We start from the raw sequence: 17,550 nt of genomic DNA, 5'->3' as shown, positions 1-17,550 counted from the left end.
AAGCTGATGGTGCCACTGCTTGTTTTGCACTTTACACCAGTGAAATGGTTGTTCATTTATTATTTGCTGAATTGGCATCGACACAGAACTACCTTAAGAAGGAAGCCAGTAGTTGAAGAAAAAGTGCATGCTGATGGATGCCCGTGTACATTTTTCTCCTGTAACGGCATGTCTATAAACAATGTAACTGGTACTGTTACAAAAACGTAGGGAAAAAAAATTCTGCTTATATATATTAAAAAAACCCTCTTGAATCTTTGCCCTAAAAAGGCTACTTTCCTTAACCACCTTTCAATGATACTTTCACAGAAATAGTTGAAAACATCCAAAAAAAGGCATTAAGGAAGATGCTGAATGAATAAAAGGCCTTCAGTATTTTTTGGTAGTAAATAAAGCTTCAATCTATCATAATGAAGATAGCAGCAAACTTGCTCTAAAAAGACACTAGCAGACAGAGTGATGTAGTAGAAAACATGTTCTTTTATTATGCTATCTTTCAAAGTTAGCACAGTGCTGTTAAATGCTTTTATGCCTAAAAAAAATGGCAGCATTGCCCAAAAATAGTGAGGGGCAGAAACAGATATGGATAAAATAAAATGGAACATTACTCACTAACACTGTAGTACTTCAAAATTCTGTATGATCTTCAACGCAAAGTGCTTCATAGAGATTTGGTTTTACCTTCACATCTCTAAAACTGAAAAATATCCTCATTTCCAGGTTAAAAAAGCTTCATAATGCAGGTACCAACATCTCATATTTACCTAAGCTGAATATTACAGGTGTCAAATTTCTCTAGAAGAAATAGGTGGTAGAGATGACATATATGCAACATGGGTGGGGTGAAAATCAGTAGACTATCGAAAGAAAAATGGACTTAGAAGACAGTAAATGAAATGGTGTAAAAATCTTTCCAGTTGAGTGCCTCTTCAGAGGTCAGCCACTGGTACATATTTAGTTCAGTAAACAATCCAAGTAAGGTCGGTAATTCTTTCTAGCATTCATCCCAACAGAATCTGGACATCACATTTCCTTGCTAAATCCCCTTTTTCTACCTCCTTCAATTTTTCTGCAACCCAGTCTTCAAATTCCATTCTACTTATGAATGAAAGCATTCAGGTACTTTTCACTGCAAGTATCTTCATATAAACAAGTTATCTTTCTTTAGTTTCTTCAATACACTCTTCTTTCACAACACCTATTATAACTATTCTTTTGGTGTATTTTGATATACAGTGCTGCAAATGCTTTTTACAGTGATTTTAATGGGGACCTAGGAAAGGAGAAAAAAATTCATAAAAAAATCTTTTCCATTGTTTACTATTTCCTTTGATGCTATTAATAAAACAAAGCATTTCACTCATGTAAAGGAAACATTTGCTTCAGTGGAGGAAGGGTCCTTTTGTCACAATGAAAATCAAGAAAGCGTTCAACTGACCTATAGATCAAATGACTAATTCTAACTTAAGTTAGCAAAAACAAAAGTTGAGTTACATGAAATGAAGTAAAACTATTTTTTCCACAAAGATGCACACTTTATTTAGTGAACTTTCTTGAACTACCTTAGATGCTTCTTTCTATCATCTGATTAATTTTAAATGGAATACTAATTCATAAAGTTACTAAATTAAACACCTGGAACAACTGAATTTTCAATTCAGTTATTTTTGCTCTCATGCAGATATATTACAGAAAAACAGAACAGTTACTCTCAGTTAGTCTATCCTCAAGAAGGCATGAAGAAAATGTTCATGGAAAACTCTTAAGAAAAGCATTACAAACATAATTCAGTGAAAATATTTAATGTAGTCAAGCACCAAATTTTGCTTGATTAATCTCACCAAAAATTTGTCCCTTGTAACAAGAGAAAAACCTCTGTATTAACACTAACATAAAGTGCCCTGAGTGCGAGAGAGCATCAAAAGCTGTCGTGAAGGGTCCCAAAGCACTCCGGTTGATACCAACAGTCACTGAACACAGGCAAACCAAGTTCAGAAGTGGTAGGTCAAGGTGAAAATATAAGAAATGCTGGGGCAGAAAAAAAAAACCAACACAACTTCTCTTCCACTTTTCCAGCTTTTGTCCTGTTTCCCTAATAGGCAGTATTACAAGTGGAAAATCAAACCAGAACACATTAGAGTTGTTACTAAGTATGTAGCAACATCTGCATCACATTTTTGTAGACAGCGCCAAGTGCTGACCCTAGACATACTAAGTTTTAATTTGCTATAAAGCATTAGAAATGAGAAAAAAAACAAAGGACAGGAAGAAACAAACTGTATTGAATAAAACAGTATTTAAGTTTTATCTCCTGAACATTTCAGCATCTCTCCATCTAGATAAATGTAAAAACTCCATAGAACTTACATGTACACCATGTTTGTGTCTAAGTCAATGCACACAATATCCTGTGGTGGATCGTACAGATCAAAGTATCGTGAATCAACTCCAACAATAAATGGAACAGGTGCACTGAGTACAGTGGCCAGAGACAAAGGACAGAGGGGGATATATGGACATTGCCACTGAAATGGAAATATCATCTGAAGGAAAAATTAAAATAAATCAATGCATTAAAACAAGACACCAGATACTGAACAATAAAAATGAAGAAGTTACATGCAGCAAGTCAAAATGAAATTGCTAAATGCCTTGTAACACTGTGAGAAAAACATTTTCTTCACTTATTTACTGCACATTTCTTAGTTATCTCCGCAAAGATGTTCACCATTCTAATAGTTGAAAGACATGCTAGTGCACCTTAACTAAATGCTATTGCTGGGAAAAACTATTATTTAGTCCATTAATAATTTTAATTTTAAAAAACCCTGTAACAACTGTGGAGTTTAAAGTGATTTCTCTCACTGCTGTACATAACACTTTGTACTTACAGCTGCTACAGCTTCAGCAACTCCTGTCAGCACAGCTGGTCTAAGAGAATGGAGGAGGATCTTGCCTTCTAGTAATACAAAGAGTAACAGAGTGGCACAGTTTTCCGGTCCAAGATTCATGAGCAGAGTGCTAAAGTTTGCTCCACTACGGGTTGGGGGGAAGGGGGAAGAGAATAAGAATATTACATGATTTAGGAAGGGGAAAAAAGAAAAAAGTCACTACTGTCAAACTTCTGACAGCTGTTTGGTACCAACTAGTTCAATGGTACTAATACTACCATGCATGAAATATATAGCTATCTAATAGCTATAACCTCAATTTGAGACTTATACTGCCGGAAAGAAACCTAAATTGAAATTCTATTGCTAAAGAAACAAGCTATACTATGCTACTGCTGAGTTTGTGTTGTTGACAGCACTCTCTCTCATATACAATACACAGGTGTCTTGTCTTCATAACAGTAAAACAGATATACCTGGTTAACAATTAACTCAAACACAAATAACATCAGTAGTTTCCTATGACAGGTTATCTCAGGCAGAAATCATGAACTAGAGTATCCATTTGATCTTAGAATCAGCATCAAATTCTAATACTAGTCAAGTAAAATCAAGCCATCATTCTGACAGCAACATGCCTTTAGTTTCTGAAGTTTAGACTCCATTTCATTTGTTTGGACTGTACCTGTTTAGGAATTGTAATGACATCTGCAAGAGCACAAGGGTGTAAAATCTGCCCTTAGAAAAAGAAGCACTTACATGTTAATTTGCAGTTGGGTGCCTGGCTGCATTTTTTTACTAAGGAGGCTGAGTAACAGATGTGATTAAGCATGAGGTTCTTCTGCACACAGAATATGTTTAAGGGGGGAAAAATGAAAAAGGGGAAATATTCTGTTTTTTAACTAAAAACCAAATCAAAAATTAACAAAATCATCCAAACAAAATCCCGTGGCACAATCATAGGGAGCTCCAGCTCAGAGTATGCAGGCAGCATCCACAGAAACTGTGGATCAAGCACAAATACCAATATTTAGGTATAATTTTGAATTTCTGAAATATCTGCACACTTGTGCATTGACTGGTTTCACATGACTGCTTGATATAAATGTCCCTCTTGGATCTGAAAACAGAAAAAACCCAAGATAACAAACATTCCATCTATGCTAGTTAGCAAAAAAAATTTTTTTGCTTACTACACAGGTTCTGAAACTACAAGGTATTTAAACACATACTTTTTTTCCCCTCACAGCCTGCTGCTTCATTCTTCACAGTTCCTACAATAATCTGGCAATTCATCTTTATTTCAGGATAATTAGTGATATTATTTTTCTACAAGGGACAGGTCTATGTCAAAAAGATAACACTGTATGCATACAGAGCTTTCTGTTTATAACATCTAATAACATTGCAATAATTTTTGCTTTCTTCTCATTCGCATTTGCTCTGAATTTTTGAAGCAGCATACATTTAAAGCATTAATAATGATACCTTAATGGCAATGGTGTAGAAACCGGCTGAGACAATATTAATGCATCATGGGCAGAAAGCTGAAACACATAAAGTAGTATGTGGTTGATATGGACAACTCTAAAGTTATTACAGTATAATATTCCAACATAAATACATATCTATAGTCTCATAAACTGCCTGGCAGAGTCACGATGTCATGCAAGAGAGACGCAAATCAGAGACAAACTTAGGGACTTGTGTTTACTAGGTCAACAGAGCTTGTATTCTTCACTGAAACAATTCTCAGAAGTTACAGGAAATTGTGACTCAGTGTTGAACATGTAACTGCTGCTAGGTGACTAAACAGAGAAGCACAAGACACAATGCCCTGGGGGACTAACTTTTGACACAGAGCAGTGGATGGACAAGAGAAAGACAGAAAACAAAATACCACACACACTCCCCACTGACATAACGCAAATGGCGCCTATAAAACATAAGAGCAATATATGGCAGAAATTTCAGAAGTGCAAGCAGGTCACTGCTGCCATTCACACCACCTGAAGTCTGAAACACTCTCCTTTGCTAAGTTAATCCAGGTTTGTACCAGTGGAAGAGAAGGTCAACCCACCCATCTCCTCTCCTCTCCTCTCCCTTCCAGCAGATGGTTGTTGAAAGCTGGGTAAAAAGCTTAGGGGAAGAAAAGTGGGCTTTCAAAAAATAGACAGAAGTTTGCCATTATTTTAACTAAAAAAAAAAAAAAAAAACCAAACCAAATGTTTTGCTTACCTGCACAAGAATTCTTGGCCTTTGTGGTGAAGGGAAAGGTATATTGTGCATAAAATGGGATATGTGCCTGAAGAGAAGACAAGATGTTAGAAAACCAGCACTGGGGACTAATCAGGGACTGAAAACAATGTTAATCACATTTTGGAATTACTTTGTACCATGGTTTAGAAAGGCTGTTATGATTTATGTACTGTTTTGATAAGTTTAATAGCCTATTTATGCAAATGGAAACAAAGAAGCTCTATTTCATGTGAGAAAAATAATACTGGCAGCTTCAGATATGCATGTAAAGGTAAGAACACACTGGCATTTATGCAAGCCATTTAAAATCACAGACAGCCTAACACCATTCTAAACGGCTTCTAACAAGGCCCTGAGGTTATATTTATTAACCTAAAATGCAGGGCTGCAAATGTTATCACGTACCTTACAGCTCAGCCATTTTTTTGTGTTTGATGTAATTAAGAGAAAGGTAAACAGATTTGACGTATTCTAACAGAAAAGCCGCAGTAAAATCCAGTTCATTTTCCTGGCACTGCAGGAGCCACTTCTATTAAACAGAAGCAGCAGTAATTCCTAGAAGTACAACATAAGCTACACAGTGCAAGCAAGAAGACGGAGCATATGTACCAAGTAAATGTGACCTGTATAAATCACATGACTTCTTGAGGTGATATAACTACCTTCCCACATTAACTTGAAAAATGTTTTACATACTTTTCAATGGGAAGAAGATGAGGTCCAGAGACAGAGAGTTTGTAGATGAACATAAGAAATTTTCTAAATGCTTCAAAGAAAGGCCAGTGTGAGAGAAGGCAGATGCATTTGTTAGCATTGATGGATTTGGAAGTAACCACTTTCCTCTCCACAGTTGTCAGGAGATTCAGCTGCAGTTGCTGTTTTTCTGTTAGCAGCTCCCGGGGATAAGGCTCATAAAACTGGATAGCAGCACCATAAACCTAAAAGATGAAGAAAAACAGCTGAACAGACCCAGTACACAACAGAAGATTAGGTCAGAACTTTCAAAGCATCCTTAAGTCTTTGGTGTTAGCGCACACACCTGGTAGCTTGTGAAATGACTTCTCATTCATGGAAGGTACACAAAGCTTCCTTACAAATGAAAGGCTTTGGAATCTTGTGCATCTTCTTCTCTTTATCATTGCACTTTCCTCAACAACATGTTCTTACTCAGTAAAGTGAAAGGGAAGAGCCAAACTCCTCTCTACTGTGAGGCTAACCATGCACTAACTGTTATGATAAAAACCCCCAAACCTCACAAAATGCTTGTGTTCTGTAAATTCCCCTATCATTACCACACTAACCAATAAAATTATTTTAGCATAACTTCACTCGTATAGTCAAGCTAAACAGCTACAGACTTTTAAAAATATTACTTCTCTATTTGTCGGAGTTTCACATTAACTGAATCATTCTGGCAAGCTTAGCGAAAGGAGATCAGGGAAAGATAGATACTGCAGTATACATTCTCTCTGAGAAAAATACTGGCAGCTACTGCATTCCTCATTGCAAAAGTATTAATATACAGGAGGAGGACTTTTTGTTGTTGTTGTTTGGAAATGGAGAAGTATATGCATTTCCCTGATAGGTGGCTGAGGCAGAGTGGAAGTCGAGCTGTTATCACCAATACAGCCAAACTGTTGCTTATTAGTCACAGAAAGTTAATGATACATTACAATGACTTATTCCCTCATGAAGTTCACACACATAGACAGACGTGGACACAGTTGGCAAGGTAAAGCAACAGCTGAGAAACCAACTCCAAACAAAGCCTACCTTGACTCATCAGGTCTACCTGTAAGGTACCTCGAATGTCTGTGTATAGCAGACACTGCCTTCTCACATGTGGGCTGAGTAATGCCACACATTTTTGGTACTCCTCTGTCTTGGTGGCCTTAAACAGATTCAGCAACAGCTGGTGTTCTGAATCTATCACTTCACACGAATTCAAGACACTCACTGGTCTCAGGAGTTTATCAGTTCTTCAGAGCATTTCACACGCTACCTCTCAGCACATACTTTTCCTCTCCCCGCCCTGCCATAACAACTTTCCTGTTTGAGCATATAAATACCTACAAAGCCCAATTACATGAATTCACACAGAAGTGACTTTTAAGGTAACCATAGAAAAACCATTAAAAATTAAGCATTGCTAACACGTGCTAACTGAACACCTATTTAACATGCAGGGTACATTTCCATTCCCAGAAACTTCTTACTTGAAAGAACAGGGAAATCTACGCGCTATGAGTTTTGGTTTTGTTAAATGTATGGTTCAGCTTACAAGGGACTGAACAGCACATGCTCTTCCAGCTATCCCATGTTTTGATTTAGTTCTGTCTTATGTGAAGGCTTAACAAATACAATTTTATAAGGGAAGTATTTAACCAGTTGTTTTGTAGTATTTCTCAGATACAGAAGAAACAATACCTATTTATCTTTGTAACAGCCATTTGAATATAAAGCAAAACCTATTCACAGCGTGGAGCCATACCTTTTCTGCAGAAGAGCCGGTCAATACAAATGTTGAGAACACTGGCAGTGGATATTTGGTTTGAGGGTCCCAGCACTCAATAGTAGCTCCCATAGGAAGGCAGAAAAGAGGTACAGATTCTGACAGTGGGAATGACTCATAGTTCTCTTGAGGATATCTGAAAATTAAGCCTTCAGAATGGGAGAAGGCAAAGTAAGCATATTTGATCTGCAAGCCCTAAATAATGTAAGCAATGTATTTTACACAATATAGAGCAAAATCTCTTGGTTATCTGGACTTTATAAATGAAGATTACATACATAAAAGAAGAAAGTCTCTCATCTGACAGTAAGACTAAGTAATCCAAGTAACAATAACTCAAAAAATTGCCTATGAATACTGAAGCACTCTTTTTGGTTAACTGCTCAAAAAATGGTACGTATTAAAAACTAACTAGTGAAGTTTTTTACTTTAAATCAGTTGGGAACTACCCATGCTATTTAAATGTGTCATTGGAACTGATTTAATTACAAAGAAATTCCTATGAAGAAAGTGATAATTTATCTATTGTAAAAACAGCAGGAGGAGCTCCATTGAAAACAAGATGAACTAGCTGGCTGGTCACATTTTCTGCTAATCAGTCAATATGTTCAATTTAAACAAATCATTTACTTAGTTTTCAGAAATACATCTAATTCTTGCTAGTAGAAAATACGCACAAGCACTGGTTTACTATTGCTATTCATCTGGCTTATTTTATGGCACAATGACTTCCTTATCTACTTGGTAGTTTACTCCTTTCAAAGGAATATGGTGCACTTAGCGCTTAGTAGAAACTCTTTTGAAAGTCTTTTTGGACTCCTTCAGGAATAAAATAACCTGGAGAAATACATTAAAAAAAAACTTATAAAAGCCAGAAATAATTTATTGTTCAAAATATTTTTCACTCTCTTCAAATAAATAATAAGTGAATAGCTGTGGAACTGAAGGGAAGAAACGCATTTAGCCTTTGAATTAAATTAAAGATGTTACACTGTGATTCATAGAAGAAAAACTGGTAAGGCTGAATGGAATTTTTAATTACTCCTTCTCCATTATCACCAACAAAGAAATATGAAGTTTTTTGTTACATCTGAAATGTTTGCTAAGCTTTCTGCTAAACCTCCTGAGCTACCAAACCTGTCATGATAAGAATTAAATTAATACTAAATATTCCTATTTAGTTTTGGGTTTGTTTTTTTTTTTTCCCCTGGGAAAAAGTAATGAGAGCAAAGGAGGTGTCACAGGAATCAAATTCAGCTGACATGTTCCGGAAACAGAATTCTGACAAACAGCACCTAAGCTTTTAAAATTATTATTTGATTTCAACAAGGCATTTGAATCCTTCTATTAGCATGTTTAGATAATCTGCTCCTAAAATTACTTACCAGCTTTATATGCTAAAGAGTTAGAAGCTGGCACAGACTTCTTGTAACAAAGGTATACACTGGAACCCCACTGGAAGACAGAAGTTTCATCTTAGAACCAGCAAAGGTGACAACAGACAGCAGGGAAATAAGTAGAAGCATTTGAATATACACCCACTTACAAACAAAGCACACATTTAAATAAACAGCATTACAGAATAAACTGACTACTGGATGCTGAATGTATGTAAACCACAAAGTTGAGAATTCACCCTTACATTTTTCAGAAAATACAGGATTTATGTAGGTCCCTCGGAAGTAATGCCTCCTATTTATTTCCATGGAAACTACAACCGATACAAAGAGCACAACACCACTGTTACATAGAGCAAATCCTCAGCTACAAAACACCAGTTTTCGACATAGTCCCCACCACTGCCTGTAAATTTTCACCAGTGGTGAACAAGCGCCTGCGTGCTGCGCTCATTTAAAAATCTGCACCAGCGCAGGGGACCCACCGTCACTGTTGCTACTGCTGGAACGCATCACCCACCACCTCACTGTGCTGACACCCACTGTTCGGTGTCCATAAACGCTCAGCAGTGTCGATGAATGTCAGTGGGTGCAGTTCTTTCTGCATGGAGAAATTCAGTGACACCCCTTTGCTTCATATGCACGTCCACGTCAGGTGCCACATTGTCAGGGTGCCCCTCTGCTGCCGTCTGTCACATGGCAACAAAATTTAATGGCGTATTGGTGGGAGGGTTCAACCTCTACTGCCAGACCACCAACGCCCACCTCTGATGTTGTGGGCCAACATAATGAAATAGGAGGCATTGCTTTCAGAGTGGTCCTCGTACATAAAATAACCAGACCACCACACTACTCTTTGACTTGTTTCAACAGAAAAAAAAGGGATAAGCGAAGCAGATAATTTGCAGCTTCACATTTTCTTGGATATTTAAAAGTAGACTCTTATGGTAACCTCATCACTGGAAGTGAAATTCTAAATATCATCATCTAAAGCTTTTATCATACTTCCATGAACTGGTTATTTACATAGTGTTTTTCCAGTTTGTCTAAAGACACTCTGCCATTCAAAAAAATTACTTATTTCAGCCTGAGTAAACTAAATGCAAATCAGACTAAACAAAAGCAAACTGATTGGAAACAAACAAATAAACAAAGAGTACTGTAACCACTAATTATCATTCTTACATGCCTTAGTAACATAGGCCTTAGGAAACGTATTTGTGATTCATCCTGAGTGTCAGCATCACCAAAGAGAGTGCGGGAACATAATTTAAAAAAAAAAAAAAAAAAAACAACCACACACCCCTTCAAGTGATTCATCCTGAGTGTCAGCATCACCAAAGAGAGTGCGGGAACATAATTTAAAAAAAAAAAAAAAAAAATCCATCACACTACTCCTAAGTAGCACCTAGATATGAGTATGTGAACCAAAGAGTAATCAATACAAAGAAGTAATTTCTAACACCAAAGGAAATCGGACCACAAAAAACCCCCAACAAAACTCATGTCTCACACATGGCACATAGAATGAAAGCACTGTGATGTAGTGATAGACTACAATTATAACATTGCTAAGAACAGTTCAAAGAGCTAATCCTTCACATTTGTTTGTTGGGTAAAAAAAACGAGAGAGACTTTTAAATACTCACCATACCACAATTTAAGTTCTTATCAACTTTGCAGAACGTATGAGGAGGAGTTTCTCCTTTGCTAGTAACAATTACACAGATATCCATCACTGCCAATGAATTTTGAGGTCGTATTGGAGGAGCCCTTCGATATGTGATAAAGATCCGTTGAGAAGAAGCTGAACTGTTGTTAACATTAGCACAACGGCCATAAGGAGTAGCTTGGATCACCTCGCATCCTGAAATGATGCGTTCCTTCCCTTCATACAGAACACTGTAGACAGGAATAGAACAAAACACTATGTGCATTCAAATATTTATGAAGTTACTTGAACAAATTCACAGAAATTGTCCATCCATTAGCACTCTGTGTCATCACTGCAATGTTGTAATGTGTATTTTAGATACTGTCTTTCCTCATACAGGATTTAATGCAAAGAAACTGTTCAGAAATATTTAAATATTGTAAGAATCTCTGAGAACAAATCATAGTTATGGAAAAATAAAATCAAGTCGCACTGAAAAGGATTTAGTTACAGAATTAGTAGGAATGATGCACTATCAGTGAAAATAATCACAAAGGAAGCTTTCACACATGATATCTGATACTTTCTTAGAGATTACTTCTATCACTAAAATGTCTGTAAAGTCATTTAAAGCTTGCCTTTTCTTTGTTTGTTTTTTTGTTTAAAGAAATGTTGTCGAAAAAGAACAACAGAAGACAGAAGACTGCTTCCTGGTAATTTTTACAGAAAAAAAACCTGCAAACCAAGTAATGATTTACATTCATAGCCTGAATAACATTTTTTAATGGAAGGGGGGGAGAAAAAAAGACTAACTAATATTCCCTTCCACAGAAAAGAAAGAAATAATAACTACAGCTGACTGTACTCCTAGAAAGCAGAATATATCTTGCATGGCCATACAGCAACATTCACATGGTACCTGGATTTTTTTTTAGCCAGATCACTAGTTTAGATCTGCACATTGTTAGCAAAAAAGGAAGATCTTTCACAGCTTCACAGCAGTTAAATGAGCTAAAATTTTACACTCCATCTTTCCCAAACACAAAGCTACTAGGAAGTGACCATGAGAATATATCTGGAAGTCAAACCATACCTCTCTGTGTATTTTTAATACACAGATGCTATGTTAGGGTAACATTTACTTCACATTCCACACCCAAATAAGCAACAGTTCTATTTGCTTGATTCTCTGAAGTATGTACAGTACTTGCCACCTACAAATAAGTTTTTGTCTTTGCAATGCACAGTAAAATTAGGACAAAGGTAACACTTGAGAACTTTGTATTTTGTGACCTGCAGTTTCCCACACATTGTCCATCACGACTACACTTTAAAATAAAGAATAACCAGGCAATAGGACTTTTACTCTCCCAAAATAACCTTGGTTTGACAGACTTCTAGTAAGTAGTGTATTTGAAAACTTCAAAAAGTCATGTGTATGAGATAAAAAAAAACACTGAACTTCCCAAATGATTTAGATATAAATAGTACTGTTCACCTTTAAACTGAAATATGCAAATATTACCATTTATTCTGATTCAACAGAAAAAACATGCATCTTGACATATTATTGAGAATACACATGAACTACAGTCCTAGAATACTTCAATAAAGAAAAGAAATCACATGAACTGGGAGTATATTGATGTAGCTACCAGGCTGCCATATAAATTCATTCAGATATTGGAGGGAATAATACTGTTCTCCATAAACTAATGGTTTCAAGTGTAAAGAGTTTGATCAGACTTTTGCTGCATTTAAAACAATGTGTAATCTCAAATTCAAAACCAGCCTAATACCAGTGTTTCAAAGTTGCAACACTATTTTTAATATACTACCTACTGGTTCGAGATACATGTATCTCGAAAGTGTATGCTATTCAAATTACTTCTAAATTAAATAACCTTCTGGAAGAACATGTACCTTGCTCCCTTATTGGGTTACCTACTTTATAAAGTTAAAAAAACTAAACGACCAAAAAACAAACACAAAACCAACAACTACAATGCCAGCAGCTCTCAGGCCATTTTCATTGTGCATAAAGAGTTTATGCGAACTCTTCACATCATTGCCTTACATTAATCAGAAGAGAATATTAACAGAGCAGTCTCCAACAGAATTTTCAGTTTAGTTTTATTTCAATTTCATGTATTTTAAATAAAACCCAAGAATTTAAAGTTCAGAAACATTTGTTGGCTGATAGCTTTTCAGAAGGAAAACCATACTAATCAGATAAATCCAGCAGTTCATTTTAATACGTCTGTAAGTATTCTCAGAAAGATACTTAAAGACTGAGGAATTTATCAGTTGAGCACTTCTAAGGGTAAGTGGCTGACCAGTATTCAAGACTGTAACTACCGGGTAACCTCCCATCAAAAGCAAAAAGAAAATGAAAGCAACTCTCATCCCTATACATATTCCAGCAGAACTATTATTAAAACCCCACCATTCCCTGACCTCATGCATAGTACTGCATTTAAGAAAACAAGTAAACAGAAGCCAACTAACACCCACAGACCATTCAAAGAATTTTTTTAATGATGCAGACAAAAACATTCAGAAGTGATGCATGAAATATTTATGTATGTATATACAAAATCCTACCTGAGAGAATAAGGTTACTCCTACCTGTTTCAGCTTGCCAATGTCTGTCTTCAACGAATTAGTACTGATGAGACTAAGGCTTGTTTTCTCCTTTTATCAGCTTATACTTTGGCCTCAATCCTAAGTATACCTCATTTCCTGCATTATTCTATCTACTTCAATAAAATTTCTTTTCAAGCAAAATACAACCTACAGTTTCCCCTAGATGTTAGGTCCTTTGTTCATAAGACCAAAAATTCTTGTTAACTCTGTAACGCTGTTTCACATTTGACATGGAAGTTCTCTCATGACTGGTTTTACTGATCTAAACACGTACTTCAATACATCAGATATCAGAGCTTAGAAAAGATAAATACTATCTTCTTGCAGCTGTTGAATTAAAAACCTTTAAACCACAGAGAACTCTGCTTCTGGAAAATCATTTTGATTAGCTGGACTGTTGCAAATTGCATCGTAGGGGGCTGCTCTCCGGCTTGACTCCTCCTGTAGGTCCCATCACATTTCTGCCTCTCACAGTTCTCATGCAAAATAACTCTTTATAATAACTCTCCCTATCCCATTTAAGAGAAGGGATAATAACAAAGGAAGTAAAACAAATATACTAGGCAGTAGGAGAGTCAGAGAAGAAGCACTGGGTCAAGCAGAGGGAAAAGATTGACTTATCTGTTATTTCTATACTATTATTATTTGTCTAAACATATAAGCAATTGGTTTCATCGTTATTATCCTAACCTGTTCCAAACACCCAACTGTAGTTGTCACACTGGTGTGATTTAATGAACAATGGAAGATGGTGGATGTAAAGAATGTCTTCCAGTTTCTCCCATGCTTCTTGAAATTTGAGTTCACTTTAGTTCATCTCTAGTAAACAAAAACATTTCTTCAACTGATACTCCTGCAGATATTTTCAGAAACCAGGTATGCAGAATGAGATGGGTCCTTGGCACAGAATCACTAACCAAACTAAAGCTTCCCATATTAGTTAAACAAACAAACAAACAACAGTATCTCTTTACTTAAACAATACAAATTACCCAACTTTTAATTGCTCAGTAATAAAAGAACCTCTGCTTTGAAGAAGTCTCATATTCTTTTCTTTCTACTTACTGTAGAATGTAAGCGTTACAAACTGCAAAACCACTTTTTAGGCATAGAAGCTTAAGATACTAAATTTTATAGCTATATGTAGGAAAAGGATCTTAAAGATCTCTTGTCCTAGGATCTTTTTCTTTCAACTAAATTTTCCTTTATTCTTTCAACTAAGAACAGCCACAGCAAATGCAACATCCATAGATAAGACACAGAGCCTAACTATATGCAAGCGAGCATCTGCAGCAGGAAGTCACTCTAACAGCTTACAGACATCTCAACTTACGAACCAGTGAAAGAATAGGTAGCAGAGGATGGATAACACAGAAATACAGAACACAAATACAATGGCAGAGAATCTTTAGCGTGTACCCCCAATTCCCCTTCTTCCAAACAGCATTTGTTGAATTATTTTCCCTAAAAATAGCCCTGAGAAAATACCCACACATAAACATTTATTAGGAATCATCTGAATGCTCAACTTTATATAACAAATCTGAAACTCAACTTCATATATATAATAACCACCTTGACACAAGACTAGGGATTTAACCCTTTCAAAAGATCACTCAGCATGTCAGCTGACTAAATCGATATTTAAGGCTCAAAGACAAAATATTCTTTCACCCTTGGTTCTTTAATTAAATGAGAACAGCATAAATTAGTCTTCAGACTGCATATAAATCTCTTGTCCAAACTCCACTTTCATTTGAATATGTCAACATTCACAAATACAAAAAAAAAAAAAGCTTGCTCTAACAACCTCTTGCACATAGTTGCAAAACAGCAGGAACAGCAGGGGGAAAACATTCATATGCATCATTGCTCAAAGATAAAAGCCTGCCATGATTTGTTAGGTGTGACACCATAACTAGGTCTGTGTAAAACAAAATACAGAATAAATACTACTCGCCAAATACCACAGTTTTGCACCAAGCCCTTAGCCAGCTCTTTGCCTATTTTGCTTATGGGGTATTCTCTATGAAATCTACCCAAGCATTTAAGTTCCTAAAGTTGTGAGAGACACGAAAATTAACGTGTGCTAGCAGAGCTGCTTCCATAAAGGCACACACTGAAGACTGATGGTTTAGGAATCCCTTTAAGCAATCAGAAATTCTTCCTTCTGCTAAAACTTTTGTTTGACTTACTATTCAAAGAATAACTTCACACAGCAACTCTACACAGTCAAATCCCACTGCAGCAGTTAATCTCATCTTGCAGCGTCAGTTACACACATGGGAAAAGACTATCCTAAAAATTAAAATTTTGTTGAGGATTATTATAACTTATTATTATTAGATTTATTATTATTAGATTATTAGTTTGGATGATTGAGACGAACTGGAATTACAATGTATCAGGTTAAGTACACAACTTGAACTATAATCCTTAGAGAAGATACCTTGCTATGTAACTAATTTCATTACTAAGGTTTCATTTCCAGTTTCTTCCTGACTGGACTCTGCTTGTCAGCTGCCACTCAACCTGTAGGCCAAAAGCGGGGTATGCAGGCATTGTGCCTGATCTGTCTAAACCTACAAACAAAATTAACTAAACGTATCTTACATACAGATGAATGATTTTTACTTTACTTTTTACTATTTATTTAACAGCTAAGATTAAAAAAAAAACCCACATTCCTTATTTGCCATCATTGTAACAGTTCCCCTTCACCCGTGCTTTATCTTTTCTTTTTCATGACATCCCCAGTAATACCACAAGGTAGTATTCCAAGCCACAGAAGTGCAATATAGAGCAATTTAGACAATACTGTAATGCTGCATGAGTTATTACAGATTGAGCATTACCTGAGTATGCAGGTAGCACAGACTATAATATACAGGACCTCAAGACCTTGGGAGAATTTGTAGTCTTGATTCTGAATACTTACACTAAACTTGGTATCCTATAAGTAACAAAATCAGTTCAGAGCTTCCCTGGGAGGTTTCCCCATGCACTTATTAAGGACTGAACTTAAACAATGACTATATCTAAGGTTTTCAAACACAGTACTAGTGACTCTTTAGGAACTTATGCCTTAGACGTCAAAAAGCATGATTTTTTAAATACAAGCATGATTCGAGTTACCAAAAGAATACATAACCCAGTGTTTGCAGTCAATCATGTCAGACATTGTACGCAACCTTACAAATACTCTGATCTGATAGTAATGCAGTCTACAAGACTAGGTAGGTGGATAATTTTAAGATCAGAAGTCATCACTTTCAGATTAAGGACATTATATTTTCGGATTTGCACTATACCATTTCTATAAACTAATTTTGTACTAATTTCTCACCTTTCATAAAACTAGCAGAGAACTTAATTTCTCATAGTTTATTTGCTCCGTATCTCTCTCTGTATATATATATATATATCTTTTTAAATTAAAACATTATCATTTACTTTAAAAAGACAAGTTCATGACTGACACTTTTTTCAAGTTATTTCAGAAAGAAAATACAATACACATACACACAATAGGCAAGACAGATTCATAGACAGTATGTTATTAAGTTTTCTTACATCTGTGTTCATCATTACATACAAAGAGTAAGATTTTATCATTATTGAAGGAGGAAATGAATTGTTATAGAAATCTCACCCGATGTCAGTAAGAGGTGGTTTGTCCCAGCCTCTCTTGTAGCAAAGAAAAAGTTCAGGACTCTTTAGACTTCCATAGTTTAAGTTGGCTTGAAGGGCTGTTGGGGTGGCTTCAATACAGGTGTATCCCTCTGGGACAGTTTCACCAGCAGATTTAATTATCACAGCAATGTCAGTAATTGGAGCCTTTGGACCAGTTGACTTTGTAACATGTCGGCTTATTTCTTGGTCCAGGAGGGTTGCAGTATCTGTATCAGTGAGCCCTGCCACTACAAAATAGTCAGCTACTCGTGGACCTTTGTCTTTTATCATGGTTATGTCAGTATTCCTGGGGAAAATAAAGAGAGAGAAATCAAACACTTTGCTTTCAAGCTAAACTCCTTCCCTCAACAAGCATGAGGACTTACAACCCTCAAAGAAATATTTACAAATAAAAAATGCCTATGTTTCATAATCTGGACCTAACAGTGCAGTCTTGAGATATTCAGCTGGCAATTCTAACATCTGGAAGTGATTTACAAAAATCACACATCCAAAACC

The 17,550-nt window shown here is 36.1% G+C and overlaps 1 protein-coding gene across 1 annotated transcript in view; it reads right to left on the bottom strand.

Annotated features, from left to right (window-relative positions):
- DENND4C (DENN/MADD domain containing 4C) overlaps window positions 1–17,335 on the bottom strand; it is a gene marked incomplete at its 3' end in the record, with an annotated part of 45,884 nt that extends 28,549 nt beyond the window's left edge. The window contains 9 exon segments of the mRNA XM_010141455.1: window positions 2,368–2,543; window positions 2,892–3,036; window positions 4,380–4,438; window positions 5,130–5,196; window positions 5,847–6,088; window positions 7,642–7,811; window positions 9,048–9,117; window positions 10,709–10,961; window positions 17,012–17,335. Coding sequence (XP_010139757.1) covers window positions 2,368–2,543; window positions 2,892–3,036; window positions 4,380–4,438; window positions 5,130–5,196; window positions 5,847–6,088; window positions 7,642–7,811; window positions 9,048–9,117; window positions 10,709–10,961; window positions 17,012–17,322 — 1,493 coding nt within the window.
- Window positions 17,336–17,550: the final 215 nt, after the last annotated feature.

Source organism: Buceros rhinoceros, unplaced genomic scaffold, assembly GCF_000710305.1.
Source record: "Buceros rhinoceros silvestris isolate BGI_N320 unplaced genomic scaffold, ASM71030v1 scaffold9408, whole genome shotgun sequence".
NCBI classification, from domain to species: domain Eukaryota; kingdom Metazoa; phylum Chordata; class Aves; order Bucerotiformes; family Bucerotidae; genus Buceros; species Buceros rhinoceros.
This window is presented reverse-complemented; position numbering and strand designations above follow the sequence as displayed.